The 20768-nt window shown below is 48.7% G+C and overlaps 1 protein-coding gene across 1 annotated transcript in view; it reads left to right on the plus strand.

Moving 5' to 3' along the window:
- The window catches only part of BRD7 (bromodomain containing 7), a 259012-nt gene that overhangs the window by 120923 nt on the left and 117321 nt on the right, over positions 1-20768 (plus strand). The window contains exon 8 of the mRNA XM_078668474.1: positions 14487-14619. Coding sequence (XP_078524600.1) covers positions 14487-14619 — 133 coding nt within the window. The remainder of the gene's footprint in view (positions 1-14486; positions 14620-20768) is intronic.

Below are 20768 nucleotides of genomic sequence, written 5' to 3' on the forward strand. Positions count from 1 at the left end.
AACCCTACAATAGACCTATTCCCAACAAAAGAAAACACAAAATGCTAAAACTTCGCATCCAGACATCCACACCCACAATCCCAGGGCAATGCTGTATGAATGAACTGGCCAGGGGTATTTGCGTTCGCTTTTCCTCTTCTCCCACTCACACCTTCAGTGGTCAGGAAACTGAGACAGACTTTAATTCTGATTGCACCCACCTAGGCTCATCAACCATGGTACACAACACTATTGGAACTCTCCCTACAACCTCGCGAGAATCTACCCAATTTTCCAAATCTTCTCACACACAGCAAAGGCAGGGTAAGACATCCAAGTCCTCAACAGCTCAATCTTGTAATATGGCTCCTGAGGTCATAGGATTTGGAGACCTTAGTCCACCTGATGAATGTATGACTATTCTCTACGAAGCAAGAAATGAAGACCACAATGGGTTTCTATGAAGCAAAATGGAAGCGTTTTGTGCTTTACTGTATAACTAAGCACATTAACCCATCTTCCCCAACAGAACAACTAATATGTTACCTGTTACACTTACCAAAGTCACAGCTAGCATACACTTCAATAATCCTAGATTTATCGGCTATTGCAGCCTATTTACAAAACAGGAAACAGCAGTCACTTTTCCACATTCCTGTAACCAAAGTCTTCATGGACGGATTAAAAAGTTGTTCCACCACATACACCTCCAATGCCAGCATGGAATCTAAACATTGTCTTTACACTGGTTATGGGTCCACCATTTGAGCCACTGCATAATTGTCAACTACAATTCTTAAACATGGAAAGTTGCTTTCCTCGTAGCAATAACATCCTTACAAAGGGTCAGCAAAATACATGCACTCACAATCAAAGAACCTTACTTCCAAGTGTTCACAGACAAAGTGCGTTTACGCACTAACCCAAAATGTATACCCAAGGCAAGTTTCCTTTTCATTTAAATCAAACCTTGGAGTTACCCGTTTTCTATCCAAAACCCCAAACTATTGCAGTATGTGCTTTATGAACACTAGAGGTTAAAAGGCCACTTGTGTACTACGTGGATCGTACTAAACCCTTCAGAAAAACAAAACGGCCCTTTGTTTCTTTTTCAAATCCAACCAAAGGAATGCTATATCCAAAACCGTTACAGCAAGATGGATTATCAAATGCTTCTAAATATGTTATGCAAAAAGGACACTAACAACTGTGCCAAGAGCTCATTAAATTAGAAAAAAGGAGCTTCCATGGCCTTTTTAGGAAATACTCCTCTAAATGAAATTGGCAAAGCGGCAACATGAATAAACCATAACGCTTTCACAAAGCATTATTGTGTGGATGTTAATTCAAGACAACAAGCTCTAGTTGGACAAACAGTCCTTCAAATGTTATTTCAAACCACTGCACCATCTCATGCCTAAAGCCACAACGTGGAGGGTTACTATTTTACAGCCTAGGCTTAGCGTGTGTATTTGTAGCCAACATGTGCTACGAATGGATCATGTTACTTACCCTGTAAGCATCTGCGCGTAGCATGTAGTGCTGCAGATTCACATGCCCCCTCCCGCCTCCTCCGCGGGTATTAGATGGTAGCAAAATACCTACAACACTGCATGTCTAATAGCAAACGCTTACTAAGGAGACTATATCCTCACTCCATTCATTGCAAGGGGGATACAAACTTTCTAAGGAACAAAGTGTTCATCAAGCGCAATGCCTCAAGGGGGAGGAGAGATGACGCAGATCATTACACTTCCATCAAAGAAAAACAACTTGCAGAGTCCGGGCCCAACACTAGATTGCGGGAGTATGCATAGCATGTGAATCTGCAGCACTACACTATGAATAGATGCTTACAGAGTAAGTAACATGATGCATTTACATTAAAAAAGAAATAGTCATTTCCTAATGTGTTTTGAAGCTACAAGCAGCGTGACTTATGTGCATCTCCTCCAGTGCCAGTAGTGCCCTTCGCAGCCCAGTACCTCAGTACTATTTAGGCCTCAATGAGAGACTCTATAAATTTCTCCAATCTAAGGGAATACCACTGGGCTTGTCATCAGTATAGTGAAAATACCCATGATGTAGAACTTTAATTCCAGATACACAAATTTGCATCTCTCTCATGCGATCTGTGCTAAAATCCATAATTCTAAAGATGGACTAGCGGGCAGTACCTCAATGAAGGAGGAATGGAAGTAGAACTTGCATTATCTTACAATGGATTCTTTGATGTATACTTCTCCACATGATAATTTATCTTATTGTTTGAATCCATTGAGTAATGCTCATCACCAACAAGATGGCTGAATAAGCTGTCAGGTTTCGTACTGCAGCCCTACTTCGCTTTTAAAGGTTGATTCTCTGCTGCTTTCTTAAGGTACTGAAATGCAAACCAGCATATATCAGAGTGAAGGCAATACAATTACCTGCCCGAAGCTATACACCAACTTGCTGTCTGATTACCTTTCTCTCATTCAAACTTGCACCTAACAGTTCAAGATAATTATTGGTTAATGTGATTCAGAATTGAGTGGAGAAGTAATGTTTCTGATAGATACTTTAAACTGCAGATTCCTCATGTTTTGTGGTTCCGGAAACTTTTTTAAGCAATACCCTTACATGCTGGTAGGTGCCGTTGTAAGCTCCATGCTGACATTCTGCTCACGAAGTGACACATGGAACGGAATAAAGGTACCACTCGCTCATGCTGACTTCAGTTCCTTTCTTTCCATGCCACCAAATGCGGATCTGAAGCAACCTTGTGTCCAATGTGCAAGGGCAAATGGCACCGCCCAAGACTACATTGTCTACATTTTGTGGGGACTGATGGAAGCAAATATGTGTGCCGGACGCCCAACAGGTTTGCCTCTGGGTCAGAAATCAACTGCAAAGCCTCCAGTGACTGCCCCATGATGAATCCCATGGCCATCCATGACCATGAGGTAAAGGTCTACGTCTGTCAGCACCTGAAGACTCCACATTGTGACCGGTTTCAGGGAAGGTGTTCCTGCATTTCACCAATGTCACACTCGAATCCTCAGGTAAGTAGAATAAAAAGCATAAACAGTTCATACGGGACTCTGCCCCTTCCTGCCTCTCTCAAACCCCAGTGATAATACTAGGGCATCAGCGTGCCTAACATTCTCACTCGCGAATCTGTTCCCCTTTGGAGCTGATTCTGACCCCTTTCCTGATGAACTCTTAGGGGGGTAAGAGCGCACCAGACACGCCCCAACGTAATTACCTCTTGCAAGATGGTTCACGTAGTTCATAATTTCTCGCTCAATTCAATTCAAAGTGTTCATAGCCAGTGCTGTATTATTAGTTTCAGTTCGTATCCCTAGACACGTGTTTCATGATTCCTCAATCGTCAGTAGGGAAAAAAGCAAAGTTCATAGGTTGCAGGGCGTGCTGCCTCATCTCTCAGGACCAGTTCCACTCACAGCATGAAGGCGCAGGCTCCCGAGCTCGTCAGCTCGTGAGAGCCAATCTTTGTACTCTTAGGGGGGTGGGAGCGCACCAGACACGCCCCAACGTAATTACCTCTTGCATGATGGTTCACGTAGTTCATAATTTCTCGCTCAATTCCATTCAAGTGTTCATAGCCAGTGCTGTATTATTAGTTTCAGTTCGTATCCCTGGACACGTGTTTCATGATTCCTCAATCGTCAGTAGGGAAAAAAGCAAAATTCATAGGTTGCAGGGCGTGCTGCCTCATCTCTCAGGACCAGTTCCACTCACAGCATGAAGGCGCAGGCTCCCGAGCTCGTCAGCTCGGCGGCTCGTGAGAGCCAATCTTTGTACTCTTTCCTGATGAAACCTGAATTTCCGGGGCCATCGGTGATGCCGCAGCAAAGCGAAGAATTACGTGAAGCGATACTTCAGCTCTTTGGCACGTTATCGTCTTCCTCTGGCGTGCCTCCAGGCCATTAGGAACCACAAGAGGATCCACCTGGGACTCGGCCAGCAGGTCGGCCATTGATACCAGCTGGACCATATGAACCTTCTCAGGCTTCGCTGCTGACTCCAGTCATGGTGCCATGACACACGCCAGACCCTGGAGCATCGACACCAATTCCGACTAAGTGCAACGTTTTGTGCTTTCTGACTCGGAGTCTGCGCCAGTTCGACTGAGGTTCACACCCTGATCCACTTGGTGCTGTAGCCTATGGGCAACCCACCAGATTCTTATACTTTGCCCCTGCCTCAAGGAAGAGCCAAAACCCCCTAGACTTCATTTGGAACAGATGAATCTAACTACGATGCGTATGATGATGGGCATAAATGTACCCAACCATGCACTGATGACAATTGGTATGAGGACCTCCAAGATGTGAGTGACCTGGGCACCTCACCAGAGACTGGGCTAATTTCACCTCTGGGCCCTGCCACAGAAGAAAGTGCCTCCTTCGCCATGATCATGTGAAGGGAAGCCGAGGTTCTCTGTCTCCTGTTACCTTCTACGAAGATAAACACTAATGTCCTCACTGAGGTGCTTAAGCCTTGGCAAACAAATACTAAGCCCTTGGTTCTGTTCAGAGAAGCCCTCACAAAGCCCCTTCTTTGGGATTGGGTAAAGCTCTGTTGTGGAACTCTGTAAACATGCAGATAGCACAGCCCTATCGTCCATCCTCCAGTGACCCGGTCTTTTAGTCATGCAGGCCTCAACGAGTAAGGTCAACCCTAATACATTTCCTACTTCAACACCAGACAGGGAATCAAAACACTTCAAAATCTTTGTGAAACATATCTTTTCTTCAACCAGTTTAGCACTACATTCCATCAATGCCAGCTGCCTTCTAGGACGTTCTACCCATGCCCTTTGGGACTCAGTTGCACAAGTTTTACCTTATGTTTCTAGCGCCTTGCATCCCCTCCTTACTCAGGTTGTTCATTAATCAATCAATCAATCAGGACACATGTAAAGCGCACTACATACCTGTGAGGGTCTCAAGGCGCTGGGGGGGGGGGGGGTGCTGCTGCTACTGATCTTAGAGCGGTAACTGCAAACACAACAATGATGGACAGAATGTGGATCAATGTCACACATTCACCCCAGTCCAAAGATCTGGGCCCAAATCCATCGTTTTTCCACTCCACACCACCCTGGGTTAGACAATGGCGATATGCAAATCAGCGCTGACCCTGTGCCCCATGGGAACAGTCCAGTCCGAACTACAAAAGCCATGTCCTTCCCAGAACGGAAACAAGCATCCGAGGACCGGCCCGGTTTCGAGGTAACACCTCTCTTCAGCCCGGCTAGCTTGATTCCAGTGGTGTGGAGTGCCTGGGACTCACGTCTGAGCATCCCCAGTACACTTAGAGCGGTAACTGCAAACACAACAATGATGGACAGAATGTGGATCAATGTCACACATTCACCCCAGTCCAAAGATCTGGGCCCAAATCCATCGTTTTTCCACTCCACACCACCCTGGGTTAGACAATGGCGATATGCAAATCAGCGCTGACCCTGTGCCCCATGGGAACAGTCCAGTCCGAACTACAAAAGCCATGTCCTTCCCAGAACGGAAACAAGCATCCGAGGACCGGCCCGGTTTCGAGGTAACACCTCTCTTCAGCCCGATCTTAGAGCCAGGTCCTGAGGAGTCTTTGGAAGGCCAGTAGGTCTTGGGTCTGCCGTAGGTTGGTGGGGAGGGTGTTCCAGGTCTTGGCGGCGAGGTGGGAGAAGGATCTGCTGCCGGCAGTCATTCATCGGATGCCGGGGACTGTGGCGAGGGCGAGGCCGGGGGACTGGACCTGGCGGGTGGGGTTGTAGAAGCTGAGTCGTCTGTTGAGGTATGCTGGGCCGGTGTTGTGGAGAGCTTTGTGTGCGTGGATGAGGAGCTTGAAGGTTATCCTCTTGTTGACGGGGAGCCAGTGCAGGTCTCAGGTGGGGTGTGATGTGGCTGTGGCGGGGGATGTCAAGGATCAGACTTGCTGAGGCGTTCTGGATGCGTTGCAGTCATCTCAGAAGCTTGGCCGACGTTCCTGCATGGAGGGCGATTCCGTAGTCCAGCCTGCTGGTGACCAGGCCCTAGGTGACTGTTCTTCTAGTTTCAGCGGGGCTCCACTTGAAGATTCTGCGAGCATTTGGAGGGTGTTGAAGCAGGAGGAGGAGACGTCGTTGACCTGCTTAGTCATGGAGAGGGTGGAGTCGAGGATGACCGCTAGGTTGCGTGCGGGGTCGGTGGGTGTCGGGGCTGTTCCTAGTGTTGTCGGCCACCAGGAGTCGTCCCAAGATGAAGGGTAGAGCCTAGGATGAGGACCTCCGTCTTGTCCGAGTTCAGCTTCAGTCGGCTGTTCCTGATCCATTCGGCGATGGCCTTCATTCCTTCGTTGAGGTTGGTTTTGGCGGTGTGAGGAAGAGGATAAGCTGGGTGTCGTCGGCGTAGGAGATGATGTTGAGGCCGTGCTGTCGGGCGAGGGGTGCCATGTAGATGTTGAACAGCGTTGGGCTGAGGGATGAGCCATGGGGTACGCCGCAGATTATCTCGGTGGCATTGGAGCGGAAGGGGGGGAGGCGGACGCTCTGTGTTCTGCAGGAGAGGAAGGAGGTGGTCCAGTCCAGAGCCTTCTCTTGGATCCTGGCGTCCTGTAGGCGTGTTCGTAGTGTGCGGTGGCAGCACGTGTCGAAGGCGGCTGACGGGTCCAGGAGGATGAGGGCCGCTGTTTCTCCGTTGTCTAGCAGGGTCCTGATGTCGTCTGTGGCGGCGATGAGGGCGGTTTCGGTGCTATAGTTGCTGTGGAACCCGGACTGGGACGGGTCCAGGATGCTGTTCTCCTCAAGGTAGCGGGTTAGTTGTTTGTTGACGGTTTTCTCGATGACCTTTTCCGGGAACGGGAGTAGGGAGATGGGCCGGAAGTTCTTGAGGTCCTTGGGGTCCACCATGGGCTTCTTGAGTAAGGCGTCAAGCGTGTGGCCGGCGGCGTGGGTGGGTGTTGTCACGAGCTTTCTGAGTCCGAGGTTGGCGATCAGGGTGGTGGAGCTGGTGTCGTCGTTGTTCTCGAGGTGGAAGTTTAGGTCCCCGAGGAGGATGTAGTCCATGGAGGCGAGGCCGTGTGTGCTGATGAAGTCGGCGATGGAGTCGCTGAACTGTGGACAGGGTCTGGGGGGTCTGTAGATGAGGGTTCCTCTGAGGGTGGTGATGGGGTCGGTGTAGATTTGGAAGTGCAGGTGTTCGGCGGTGTTGAGGGTGTCGGCGGTGTTGGTTGTGGCTCTGAAGGTGTTCCTGTGGACGATGGCAATTCCTCCTCCTACTCTGTTGGTGCGGTCCCTGCGGGTGATCTTGCAGCCTTCCGGGATGGCTATGGCGATGTCTGGTGTTGAGGAGGGTTTCAGCCAGGTCTCCGTCAGGAAGGCGACGTCTGGGGAGGTTGAGTCGAGGAGGTCCCCGAGGTCAACGGCGTGTTTGCGGGCAGAGCGGGTGTTGAGGAGGGTGCATCTGAGGTAGTTGGGCTCTTTCCTGAGCGGAGGTTTGGCGGGCCGGATGCTGGTGAGGCTGCAGTTCCGGCAGGTGAAGTGTCCTTGGGTGCGCTTCGGGGTGGCCTGGTAGCAGGTGTGTTCTCGTCCGGAGTTGAGTGCGTGGAGGGTGCTGGCATCGTAGCGGAGTTGGGCGTCGTGGAATTCGCCGGGGCCAGGGGTTCTGGCGCTGGGCGCGGTCAGGCCCAGACTGGCTTGCCTTAGGCGTGCCTTCGCCGCGCCAGCGGCGTGTCCGCTTCGGCCAGCCACGCAGTGGCCCCCATATATGGGTATGTGGGAGGGAGAAGCAGCTGGGAGGCGGGAGGCAGGCACAGCAAATGGGCAGTGAGGGGGCCGGGCCGCAGAGGACGCTTCGGCGGGGACGGGAGCAGTGAGGGCAGTCAGGGACAGCGAGGAGGAAACAAAAGGAAAAAATGGGCAGAAATCAGGGAACAGAAGGACACAGAAGACAAAAAACGAGCACAAGAAGGAAACAGAAGGCAACAGAAGGATACAGAAGGCAAAAAATGGGCAGAAATCAGGGGCAGCGAGGGGGAAACAGAAGGCAAGCAACACGGGCACAGACAAAAGCGGGCAATACAGGGAACAGACAGTGACAGAGATGCAGACCTAAGGCCTACCACTGGCCACCAGGGATGAGGCGCAGGTGGTAGCCTGCCGGTGGAGGAGGGCCTAGACTTCTACAGCAGCGGTGGCGTCGGGGCACACAGGGCGGAGCAGCGTGGTGGGGAAACGACCTACTAGCAAGGTCAAGGGGTCGCTCTCCTCACCTCGTAGTGGCCGCCATATACGGGGATGTGGGAGGGAGGAGCAGCTGGGAGGCAGGGACAGCGAATGGGCAGTAAGGGAACGGGGACACAGCTGCTGGGATTGGAGCAGTTAGGGCACAGTTAGGGGCAGCGAGGGAGAAACAAAAGGAAAAAACAGGCAGAAATCGGGGAACAGAAGGTAGCAGACGGACACAGAAGGCAAAAAAAACGGGCAGAAATCAGGGAACAGAAGGCAGCAGAAGGACACAGAAGGCAAAAAAGGGCAGAAATCAGTTGCAGCGAGGGGGAAACCGAAGGCAAAAACGGGCACAAGTCAGGAAACAGAAGGCAACAGAAGGATACAGAAGGCAAAGAACGGGCAGAAATCAGGGGCAGCGAGGGAGAAACAGAAGGCAAGCAACACGGGCACAGACAAAAGCGGGCAATACAGGGAACAGACAGTGACAGAGATACAGACCAAAGGCCTACCACTGGCCACCAGGGAGGTAGCCTGCGGGTGGAGGAGGGCCTCGACTTCTACAGCAGCAGCGGCGTCAGGGCACACAGGGCGGAGCTGTGTGGTGGGGGAGTGACCTACTAGCAAGGTCAAGGGTTTGTGATGTGGCAAAATTTACCATCCTGTGTGGCTTGGATACCATTGCATATGCATTTAACACAAGTGTGGCTCTCAAGAAGCATGCCCAGTTAAGGTCCACAAGGTTTTTCGGCAGCATCCTGTTCAGGTCAATGGGCATGTGTTGGACTTGGCCCTTTTGGCAGGTTGACCCCTGAACTTTTTGCCTTTTAATGTTACATAATTATAGTGATTTCTGGTCTTTGCGCACTTTAGCACTGTGGCGCAGTGTAAAGTGCGTGCGCATTGAGTGCGTGTGGTGAGATTGGCCTGCCCTCCCATAGGAAAGCATGGGGAATGTGTGTGTCCATGGTAGTTCCTGATGTGTGGGGAGTGCAGGGTTGAGTTTGGTATGTGCGAACTCGTGAGATTAAATGCCACTTCTAGAAGTTGGCATGTCTGTGCAGTTAATGTGATTTGACTGTCTGGCTTCTGATTGGCTGGAGCTGGTTGGTGTGCCTGGCTCCAGGAGTCAGGATGGGTCTGCCCCGCTGGTGAATGGAGAGATCTGTATGTTGATGATGGGAGGGAGGAGTGCACCTGGGACCTGAATAGGGCTGTGCCTTCCCTCCACAATGCTGGCTCCACCCCCTGTGGTGTGTCTGATGTCCCTGACCCATCCTGGGAATAGGCAGAGGGGCAGAGCAAAACAAAGTGCTCAAGAACCAGTTGCATCTGGTTCGCCCATTGCCTGCCCTTTTGACAACAAAGGATTTCTGTGTATAAAAGAGGGGCTGTGACCCCATGAACATTTTCTAGTCTTTGCTACTTGAATCTACAAGGGGCAGGCTGCTGGTGGGGCCCAGGAGGGACCGCCATGGGGGCTACCTCCCTGCTGGAGGGCCCTGTGTGCTGGGCCCTGCCCTGCCCCTGGATGCCTGAAGGACTTCTTGGGGGCCCTTCTACTTTTAATTTCAAATTTGTTTTATTGATTTCAAGAGCAACGGTAGACACTACAGTGCGATGGAAGCACATCAGGCATGAGAGGCAATCAAAACAGATAGGTACACAGTTTCTGCTAAGCAAGTGGCCCTTCTACTTTTGAATCCTGACAGAGGGGGGCTTGCTGCTGGTGGGGCCCAGGAGGGACCGCCATGGGGACTGTCTCCTTGCTGGAGCACCCTGTGTGCTGGCCCCTGGGCCCTACACTGCCCTTCCTGATGCCCAGGACTTATTGGATCTTTATTGCCTCCTTTTTGCTAGCCTTATGACTTTGTAGGCTGCCCTTACGCCCTGTGAGTGCTCTACTGTATGCCTGGGGTGTTCCCCCAGCGAGGGAGAGCCTGGGGGCTGAGCAGCACGGCGCTGCAGCCCGGGCTGAGAAAATCCCCCTCGTAGGGATTCCCCCTCCTTTCATATCAAGCAGGTACCCACCCTGCATTATGGCCGTATGTTTATTTAAACCTGCGCTGGGGCCTTCCCGGCGACTTTGCCCGTAATTCTATGTGAATTCGAGCAGGTGCCCACCCCGCTCGCTATATTATTTTTTCATCCCGCGGGAGCCTACCCCTCGTTTTGCTCCCATTGTTTAGGGGCCCCTAAGGGCCAGAGGGGCCCATGTTCTCTCCCCAGCGAGATGCCTCAGTTTTGGAGGCCAGCCCTTCTGTTTTGGGCGCATTATTAGTTTAGGAGCCAGAGTGCTCCACGGGACATGATTATTTCTAGAGCCTAGATGGCTCCAACGTTTGGGCGCAGTTTTATTCCCAGCTGCCCAGCAAGTAGTGGGCAGCTGCACCGTTTAGGTTTTCCTTTCAGGGGACAAGTGTTCTTTTGGACTCCGGAGTGAGGCGCACTCCTTTTCCCTACTTTGGCCTTCCACAGCTGCGCAGCACTTAGTGCCAGCTGCAGCGTTTAGGCCCCAGTTCGTTGTTCTCAGCTGCCCAGCAAGTAGTGGGCAGCTACCACGTTTAGGTTTTGGCGCAGTGGTGCAACCTTGACCTTCGCTGCCTAGGCAGCAGCCCTGACCCTCTGGACATAGGGCGTTTGAGCCCCCTTAATTGAGATGGCCAGTTGGCCAGGGGGGATTGTTACATTTATAAGGCGTAGGCCCTAATGTGATTTAAGTGCTATTGTGATTTATGTGCTAATGCTTTGGGTGTTAGGAAATGTATTGTGTATAGTATGTTTTGCGCACCCTCTTTTGATACCTCTAGATAGGGTTTATGCATAGGAGGTTGTATCCTCTGTTTAGGTTGTTTATGATTTAGTTCACCTTGACCAAGTTATCTATTTTTACCAAGTGCTGATGCTGACAGGGATCCATGTGGCCCTTTCAGGTGTACATAATCCCTTGTAAATATTGCCCGTGCCAGTTTGCACAATGTATATGGTGTGATTACTATCTCATGTGTTTTGAGAATACAAAGGCTATTTTTGATATAACCTTGTGTGGAGTTCCTTTGGGGGGGGGGGCTGGGATGTTGTTGCTGGTGGGTGCGTGCGCAAATGCTTTACACGCTGCCTCCGGGATGAGCCTTACTGCTCGTGCCATGCTACCATGGGGGTGAGAATGGGTTATCTTTGGCCTGTAACTCCCTTGCCCTGACTAGAGTGGTGGTTTCTGCCTGGCTTTGGCGCAAGCCTCAGCCAACCAGAAATCCCATTTCTAACAGCATGCCTTTCAAAGGCTCTCTCCTTTTTGATGAGAGGGCTGACCTGGCCCTTGATAGCTTTAAGGATTGCAGGGCCATGGCTCTCTCCTTGCGCCTGTCTGTCTGCCACGTCAGCCACGCCAACAGTTTCACCCATTCTGTGGCTATAATAGAGACTACCAATATCAGCCTGCCTAGAAAACCCTACAGCTTTTTTGTGGCTACTGTAGCACAGACGATGTTGACAAAAGGGACAGCGTGCAGCATAATCTACCACCTGTCATGCTGCTGCAGCCTCAAAACCACTTTAGTGTATCCTTCGGGGCGCACAACCACCTGGTCCAAGGCAGGCCCCAAATTTTCTGCCAAATTTTCTGCCAGGGTGTCAGGCGATCACTTCGGTTGGTCATATAGTTTGTCTGGTAGGGTTATGCCCTATCGTTTCTGGTCACTCCACATTTCACCATCTTCACAATGGTTGATGGAGGACAATCTGTGCGTATTGCAGCAGGAATTGCAGGCTTTTAAGGTCAAATAAGCTATAGACCGGGTGCCAGCATCAGAATTAAGACATTACATTTGGTTGTTGTTTTCTGGTGCTTACCAAGGGCGGAGGCCTTTGTCCGATTTTACACCTTCACCTTCTCAATGCCTTCTTTCAACCTGGCCTAGTTCTTGTTTGCCCCTGACCCTGGAGGCTGAATGGAGACTGCAGGTCCACAGACTCTAACTGCGGTTCACGGTAGGGCAGGAGCATTTTCAGATCCCTTTGCTCCCTTTTGGCTTCACCAGTGCCTCTCGAGTGTTCACAAAAGCGATAGTGGCAGCACATTTTTGGAGGTCATTGCTTCTAGTCTTCCCTTACCACGTCAACTAGCTGCTGAAGATATGGGCTTGCCCCAGGCAGTCGTTACTCACTTCCAGACATGACAGACCTCCTAAATTCCTTGGGGTTCACTAGAATTGTGTGAAAGTCACACCTGGCTCCTTCACAGAGGCTCTGTTTCTTCAGAGCCATCCTGCACACTGTTCATTTTCATGCCTTTTCCAGGAAATGAGACTCCAGCACATGTGGGTTATGATCCTAATGTTTCAGCCCCTGTCTCAGTGCTGATTACTCTGATAATGCTAGGATTGTTGGTGTCCTGCATCCTGATGGTGAAACATGCCAGATGACATATGTAGAATCTGCAGTGGGTCTGTGGGCAAAGCAGCAACAGGAGCTCCCTGATCACATCCAGATTTCAGAGGAGGTGGTATAAGAGCTGCAATGGTGGTTTATGGACCGTGATTGGGTCAGCATTAGAACCCTCTCCCCACCCACCAAGAGCTCACACTGGTGATTGACATGTCGCTTTTGGGTTGGGGTGATCACTTGGGAGAGATAATCAGAGGCATTTGATCAACTTTCCGGAGATGTGAGCCATTCACTTGGCATTGAAGACCTTCCTACCATACATCAAAGGGAGGCTGGTGCAGGTGCTGATGGACTAATCACCGCAATGTGGTATTGAAACAAACAGGGCAGGTGGGGGTCATGGTTCCTGTACCACCTTTCTGAAGTGTACTACTTTTAAACCACTGCATGACTGGCCACTACAGCTTCTCACCCTCCAGGCTGTGTTCCTTATTGCCATGAATTAGTGAGGGGCAAGCCATCTTCATGAACCCGCCATACACTACTTTCTTCCCAGTCAAACTGGTCCTGAGAACCTGAGCCTCCTTTTTTTTTTTGCAAAAGTGGCAAGTCCTTTTCATTTGGGCAAAACATAACCCTACCAGCATTCTTCGGTCCACCGTGCCCCTCTACTTGAGAGGTGAGACTCTGTCAGCTAGATCCTAAAAGGGCTTTAGGTTTTTACATTAATCATACCAGAGGACACCCTGTGGACGATCAGCTCTCTGGGCGATTCGCTGGAGCGAAGAGCAGTGCAGTACAGAAGAGGACCATCTTTTGGTGAACTGTGCTCTACATTAGATTCTGCTACGCATTGGCCAAGAAACAGCCCCTTGAAGGCTTGTGAGCTCGCTCTACCGGAGTCAAGGTTGCCACCACTGTGTTGGTTTGCAGAGTTTCTCTTCTGGATATGTGGCAGGCTGCAACATGGATGCCACTCCATATGTTTGCCAAGCACTACTGTCAGGACAGTGAAGTGCATCAGATGGGCATTTTGCTTGTTATGTTCTGCAGGACGTCTTGGTTTCAACCAGTTCACTGACCCATCACCTGGGAGGTGCTCCTTTGATATCTATACAATTTGTGGTTAGAAGTAAGTATCAGAAGAACAAGTTACTTATCTTCAGTAACTTTCTTTCTGGTAGATACTCTAACTGCAGATTCCTATCCAACTCTCCCATCCTGCCCAGTCCCCATTCTATGAATTGGACTCTGTTCCACCTAAAAAGGTCTTAAGTATACAGATCTGTAAACTGGGCTAAACCAGTTTGCTGTTAGGTTCTGCATCTGGGGGGAACGGGACAGCCTAGAAAGCAGCTGAGGTCAGCATGCAGGAATGGCGCCTACAGGCGGATCTGCATGTCCCTTCTGGTGCAAAATGAAGTCTGTGCAGAGTTGTACAACGCCACCTCCCGAAGTACAGGGTTACTGCTTAAGACTTTTTGGATCTGATGCCTGGGGAATATTCAAAGGGTATGGAATCTGCAGTTAGAGAGAGTATCAATCAGAAAAAGCATTACCGAAGGTAAGTTAACTTGTTCAACTGTTGGTAGGGGCCAATATGGCTCACTGAGATTTAGTACAGTGCTGGCGCTAATGGACCATCACTGTTTGTAAATGTTGTGGTTGTATGCTCCTCCGGATGAGTTGGAAAACAGAAATGCTTGAATTTTCCTTTTGTATAATCTTTTACCGGCTTGGTACACTGTAGTAGGTGAGCGATTCAGAAGGTGGTATGCTACATGCTTTAATTGAACTTGGGAATTTCATTCTATGCATGAGGCAAAATTACTTGATCTGTTGGTGTTTATCTCAAATCTATTATTTCTGTTGACAAGTATCTCACCTGATCTTCATCTGGTTGGTTTAGTCACAGGAAAGAGAAAGATCCTTTAGAAGAGAAATTGAGAAACGATCTTCTGGCAGCAAGGGAGCAAGAGTTGATTGATCTCATTATCCGACAGTCTGCAGGAAAGTTAACAAGACGAGCTGCAATCAGTGAGGTGAATATGGATACATTTTTGTAAATTAGCACTGTTTTCTACTTACTTCAGATTTTATGTTGGCAATGAAAAGATAATTAAGCAGTGTACTTTTTGACTTGAGGAATGGTATATTAGTCTAAATAATCACTGTATTGCTTTTAGCATTTGTGGATGTAGATCCACATGCTCTGCAAACTCCTGTCATCTAGAGTTTGGTGCAGACTTTTTCAACTTGTTTTTCTTGAAGAACTTTTTGGTTGTTTGGTACCTTTTGACCTCTCCCTTAGCCTACAGTTTACCAGGACAATGACTCCTCCTCAGATTGTTTTTTTCCGCCATTAGTTTGAAATGTTCAAGTGTCAGCTATGGTACCAACAATGTTCTTCGATGAAACATTTGGTGTCAGATCATCAAAGTAATGGTTACTGCAAGTGAACAAGATATTACCATTGAACTCACTGTGATTGGACTTGCCAGGGAATAGCTTTGAGGATGCATTTGTGAGGAAAACCGGGCAGTGTCAAGAACAACTGTTAATGAAGGGTGTTATGGAGAGAAGGCCTATAGGAAGCTGGCTCTGTATATACTATGCAAACACAAGAAGATGATGGACGGAACGCTGAAACTTTTCAGACACTCACCCCAAGTCACAGATCTGGGTTGAATCCATCATCGTTCTTTAGCTCAATCCGCCACCCCAGTTAAGACCCACCCATATGCAAATCAGTTTCGACCCTGTTCCTCATGGGAACAGTCCAGCTCGAACTGCCAAACCAAGTCTTCCCTGGACCGGAATGAAGCATATTGGGACCGGTTTCGGGGTAACACCCCTCATCAGCCAGGCTAGCTTGAATCCATTGGCAAAATGAGCAAGGACCCACGTGTGAGTATACCCTGCCAACTTAAGGCGAACTGTGCAGACACAAGGAGATGATGGACAGAACACTGAAAACTTTTCAGACACTCCACCCCAGTCAAAGATCAGGGTTGACCTGGGGTGGCAAAGTGAGCTAAAGAACAATGATGGATTCAACCCAGATCTGTGACTGTGGGTGAGTGTCTGGAAAGTTTCAACGCTCCGTCCATCATCTTTGTGTTTGCTTTGTTCGCCCTAAGTTAGCAGGGTATGCCCAGACGTGGGTCCTTTGCTCACTTTGTCACTGGATTCAAGCTAGCCAGGCTGATGCTGGGTGTTACCCCAAAACCGGTCCCAGGATGCTTGTTTCCGAGATGGCCCTTTATATAGTGGACCAAAAAGAGATACACTGTGTTAAGAGTCCAAGCAAACCCCTAAGGACTTACAGTGGCACAAACAAAACACCAAATGCTCTCTTTTGTGGGCGAGAAGTATATTGGCGGGTAATGCTGAGCATTTTTGCAAACACAAAGGCAGTAAATGAGACACACACTCAAAGAAATCCGACACCAATTTATAAAAATAACACATACTTTTATATAAATTTAAATACCAAGGTCATCAGAATCGGGTAACTACTTTTCGAGTTATGAATTTTTACAGTTTTCAAAAGTTGACACTACAATTTCTTGGTGTGGTCATGTTATCCTATGGAGGAAAAACATTTACTGCATTTGGGCACTTAACAGTGACTTACGGGACTGTCCTTCTGGAGTTAAGGTGAGTATGGGGCGATGTCCACCGTCACACCAACAGATCACCTCGGGAGGCTATGGGACATCCGGGTGCAGAGGTGTACCCGGGTCGGGCGTCCCATTCACTTCAATGGGTGAATGGTCCGGTCCGGTCAGAAAGAGGCTGCAAGCTGGGACTGAGGAGCCAGTCCGGGGGAACCCAAGTGAGGGTGAGGCTCGACCCTTGAGATACTCGGGCAGGTGGGGACACCCTTGGTCTACTTCTCCTCGGGCTGTGAGGCTCGGTGCGGCGTGTCTTTTGGTGTTAGGTTTTTGTGCTGCAGTCACTCACAGTTGGAGGGGGCCTGCAGAAAATGCTGCATACGGGACTGGAAGCCCAGTCTGGACAAACCTAAGAATGGGCTTAGCACCTGTAGGTCTGGGGACTCTGTTGGAACTGTCACCTCCCTTGGACTCGGGTTCTTAGGTGTGGATGCATAGGTTCTTTGATGCGTTGGGTGGTAGCGGTTGCATACTCACTCTTTGTCTTCGGTTCTGCTGCAGAGGGGCAAACAGGACAGCTGGGCCACTCTGGATTTGCGTCTCACTGTTCTGAAGTCCCTCGACGTATACAGGTCAGTCTTCCTCAGTGATGGTGTCTGGACTGGACACAACACGCCTTGGCTGCTGCAAGGGGTCCGGCACTCCTGGTGTTGGTACTGTGCAGCTCCGGTCAGTCCTGGTGTCCCCACACTTGGAGGGAGGACAGGTCTAATCTGGAAGAGCCCTGCTACCTCTTCCTGGGTGGTTGTTTAGTCTGTAGTCCCGGTGAGCGGCAGGTCGGTGAACCGTTTCTTGCTTCTTTGGTGCCGGCAGCTGCAGGGGAGTTGGTTAGGCAATTTACGAGACACTGGCAGACCTCCGGGTTTCTTGATGTCTGCACAACAGCAGGACGAGTTAGTTGCGCCATTAGGGTCCGGTGCAGCATGCAGGCTGGCAGGGTTAGCGCCAAGTCAGTCGTGCTCCTCGGTTCTCTGGTCAGCAGTCTTCTTTGTCCACTTCTTCTTTTGGTCCATTGAAATCTGAAATCCTCTTATCAGGGGGTCCCCTAAATATTCAATGTAGGGCTTTATGGGGGAAATGAGGGGTAGTAGCCAATGGACTACGTACACCTGGGGTCACTACACCCACTAGATGACCACTTTCTTTGGGGAGTGGGCATCACCAGTCCTAGAATTCCTAATTCTACTACACACAAGATGGGGGGATTTCTAGATTTGTGTTCACATCAGGCTGGGTCACCCTAGAGGTGTTTGCAGCCTGGCAGTACAATATGCCTCCTGCACAGCTCATTTCCCACCCCCTGTCCTGGCAGCAAATGGGCCCTGGACAGGGGGGGTTGGGATCCCCTTCCCTCTGTGGGAAGCCAGATTTGCATACCAAAGGCTGTGGGCTTTTTTAAGCTCCGTGCCTTGGAATGCCAATTTACCAGCCTTCCTGGGGGAAGGAGATAACACCTCTCACCAAAGCAGGCATTGTTTCTGTCCTCTGAGAGCAGGGCTCTCACCTTCTATGGATTCAAAAACCTGTCTGTGGTAGCAGGCTGGAATGGACCATTCAGCTAGCATACTTTGTGGTTGGTAGTTGTGGTTGGTAGGTTTCAGGCGGTACCTCTAAGGAGGTACCCTCTGGGTACATGTACTAAGAAATCCATCAATGTGGTTTTATTAATATGGGGTGTTTGATACCAAACACCATAGGTTTCAGTGAAGCCATTATGCAGCTGGGGAACTCGTTTTGAGAAGTGCCCTGCATATACCTTAAGATGGCTTCCCAGCTCACTTGCAATAGCTAGTAATAGAACTAGACATTACAGGGGCATATCTGCTCATGCAGACAGATATGTGCTCACAAAAAATATAATGCACCCTGCCTTAAGGATTGAAGGCTTGCTGTAGGAGGTGACTTACATACATTAGATGCAGTGACTTTGGCATGACACACAGGAGTGTGCCATGTCATGTTTTCAGTGACATATGGATGAGTAAACACTGCCTCAAACTTAATTCAGATAAAATTGAAGTGATTCTTCTGGGAAACAATCCTTATCTCTGGTTGACCACTTGCTGGCCATCGGAAGTGGTTGCTTTACCCCAACCCATCACAAAGGCTAAAAGCTTTAGGGTAATGCTTGATGACAAGCTTAACTTTAGCAAACAAGTCTTCTCAGTTCTATCCTCCTCTTATAGTACTCTTATAATCTTAAGAAAAATCATACCCTTTCTCCCCAACAATTCTAGAAAAACAGTTATATCCTCTCTAATCCTATCTAAAATGGATTATTGTAATTGGATTAACATCAATCTTCAGGCACTATATCAATTTCTCAAGCAATCAAATATGTACATTCGCTAACAATCAAGAATCGTATTAAATTTAAGGCACTCTGCCTCACCTTCAAAGCTCTGCATGCCACAGTACCAGCCTTTCTGAGAAAATTCATTTCTTGGTACTTTCCCAATAGGAACTTGAGATCAATTGGATCCTAGAAAGTTACCACCTTCAGTTTTATGAACACCAAATTGGGTGGAAGCCGCTTCCTTGCGGGAGCAACCAAAGAATGGAATCTTCTGCCAGTCCACAAGATAGGCACCTCCTCTACAGGTTTTCAGAAAGCTTCTGAAAACCTGGCTTTTTACTCTTTCACCCTCCCCCTGCTCTCTGCTGAGCTAGCGCCAAGACACCCTAGGGTATGCGTAGCGCTCAACAAGTATTTTAACATAACATTGCTCATGGTTTGCACCACGTCATGCAGCCTGTAATGGCAGTCTGCGTGGAATTTGTATGTGGGGCCCTTAGAGTGGCATAAGATGCTTCAGACCCTTGGTATCCTCTTTAGCACTCATACCCTAGGTACCTAAGGTGCCATTTACTAGGGTCTTAAAGGGGTGCTAAAGGCATTAGCAATTGTAGCACAATTAAACAACACCTTGTTCTGGGGAAAGAGCAATGGAACTGAGGTCTGCTTAGCAGGCCTCAATTAACTGTCAGAGTCGAAAATCAGCATCTAGTAGCTAAAAGGGGGGCAACAAGTGAAGGGACCACTGCAAAAAAAGCCCAGTTTCCTACAGAGACTATATTCAAATTATTCTACTCAGGATTGTATTTATTGCCTCCACAAGGCTCAAAACCCTTATTACTGCTAGATATGCAATATGTTTTCTACAAAGGCTTTAAAGGATAGAGATGAAAGACTCTAATTGTGGCTTCAAAAATCAAAGGAGAAAAGTGCCTTAGATGAGGATAGGTTAAGTTTGTCTTCAGAGACGTCAAAAAAGGCCCATAAGAAGTCTTGTATTTAAGTTGCCTCTGAAACAACTCCAAAAGTAGAAGAGGTTTCTCTTTGGTCCTACATGTAGCACTGGCTAATTAAAGGATAAATGCCAAGAATATAGCAGTGATCAGCAATGGCCTATTGCTGAGCCATATGATGGGTCACATGACGAGCAGTACCAGTCAAGACATTATGAACCTTTCGGTGAAGAGTCCCAACCACTTTGTTGCAGTCACACCAAGTGTATGAACCCACCTATGATGACCATAATTACCACGATCAAGACACTGTTCAGTTAGTGATTGCACTGGTGAGTGACTTAAGATTATGGACGTTGGACTGATACAAGCCATTTCCAAATAAAAACCTATAGCGAGATTTGCCAGTCAGACTCTGCAAAGATCGACTGCTTGCTCTCAAATAACTGAACCAGTTTCACAGGTTGTATCACCAGCACAAAGTCCATGTTCTGATTACTTATGATGACCAAAATGAAAGAAAAAAAAGCTCTTGACCAGACCTCTGACCCCTGTAGTTCTATCACTGGATTCTCCAAAGCCACTGATATTGCAGGGTTTCATGCCATTATTAAAAAGGCACCTAAACAATTTGATTTACTACTTCCAGCTATGGAGGTTAAATTTTTTTTTTAAACTTCAAAGATGCACCTAGGAAGTCGATAAGTACAATTCCAGTTATCGATCACATATGGAATGAAGGTTTCAGGTCTATGGAAAAATTGAGCTACAGTATCAGCAGTGGTTCCTAGAATGGGCTATAAGTACACAGTACCGGACACTACACCAGCATGTTTGATAGTACATCCTAAAGCTGACTGTGTAGTAGCACACAAAGAAGGTTGAGTTACCCTTCCACTTCCAGTATAGTGTCCCTTGAAAAGGAAGGCACACATGTTAAACAATATGGAAAAATAGTTTCTTCTACAGCAGCAGCAGCAACCATGAGAGCTGCTAATGCCATTGCAATTCATGGTCACTTTGACAGACAAATGTTGTCTGCTTTGGCCCCAATTTTAGATTATCTATCAGAAGCTAAATAGGAGGTGGCGCTAAGTATTCAGAGAGAGGATGAACGTCCATCAGCTGCACTGAAGAGGCATCTCTGGACCAAGCAAACTCAGGATTCAGATAGGGAGAATGCAGCTGTTTTAAGAAGCCAGGAATAGCTGTGTTCATTTAGACCTCTAGTGCAATGCAGAATTTTGTACATGCCGTTTGATGGT

Source organism: Lissotriton helveticus, chromosome 12 (assembly GCF_964261635.1).
Source record: "Lissotriton helveticus chromosome 12, aLisHel1.1, whole genome shotgun sequence".
NCBI classification, from domain to species: domain Eukaryota; kingdom Metazoa; phylum Chordata; class Amphibia; order Caudata; family Salamandridae; genus Lissotriton; species Lissotriton helveticus.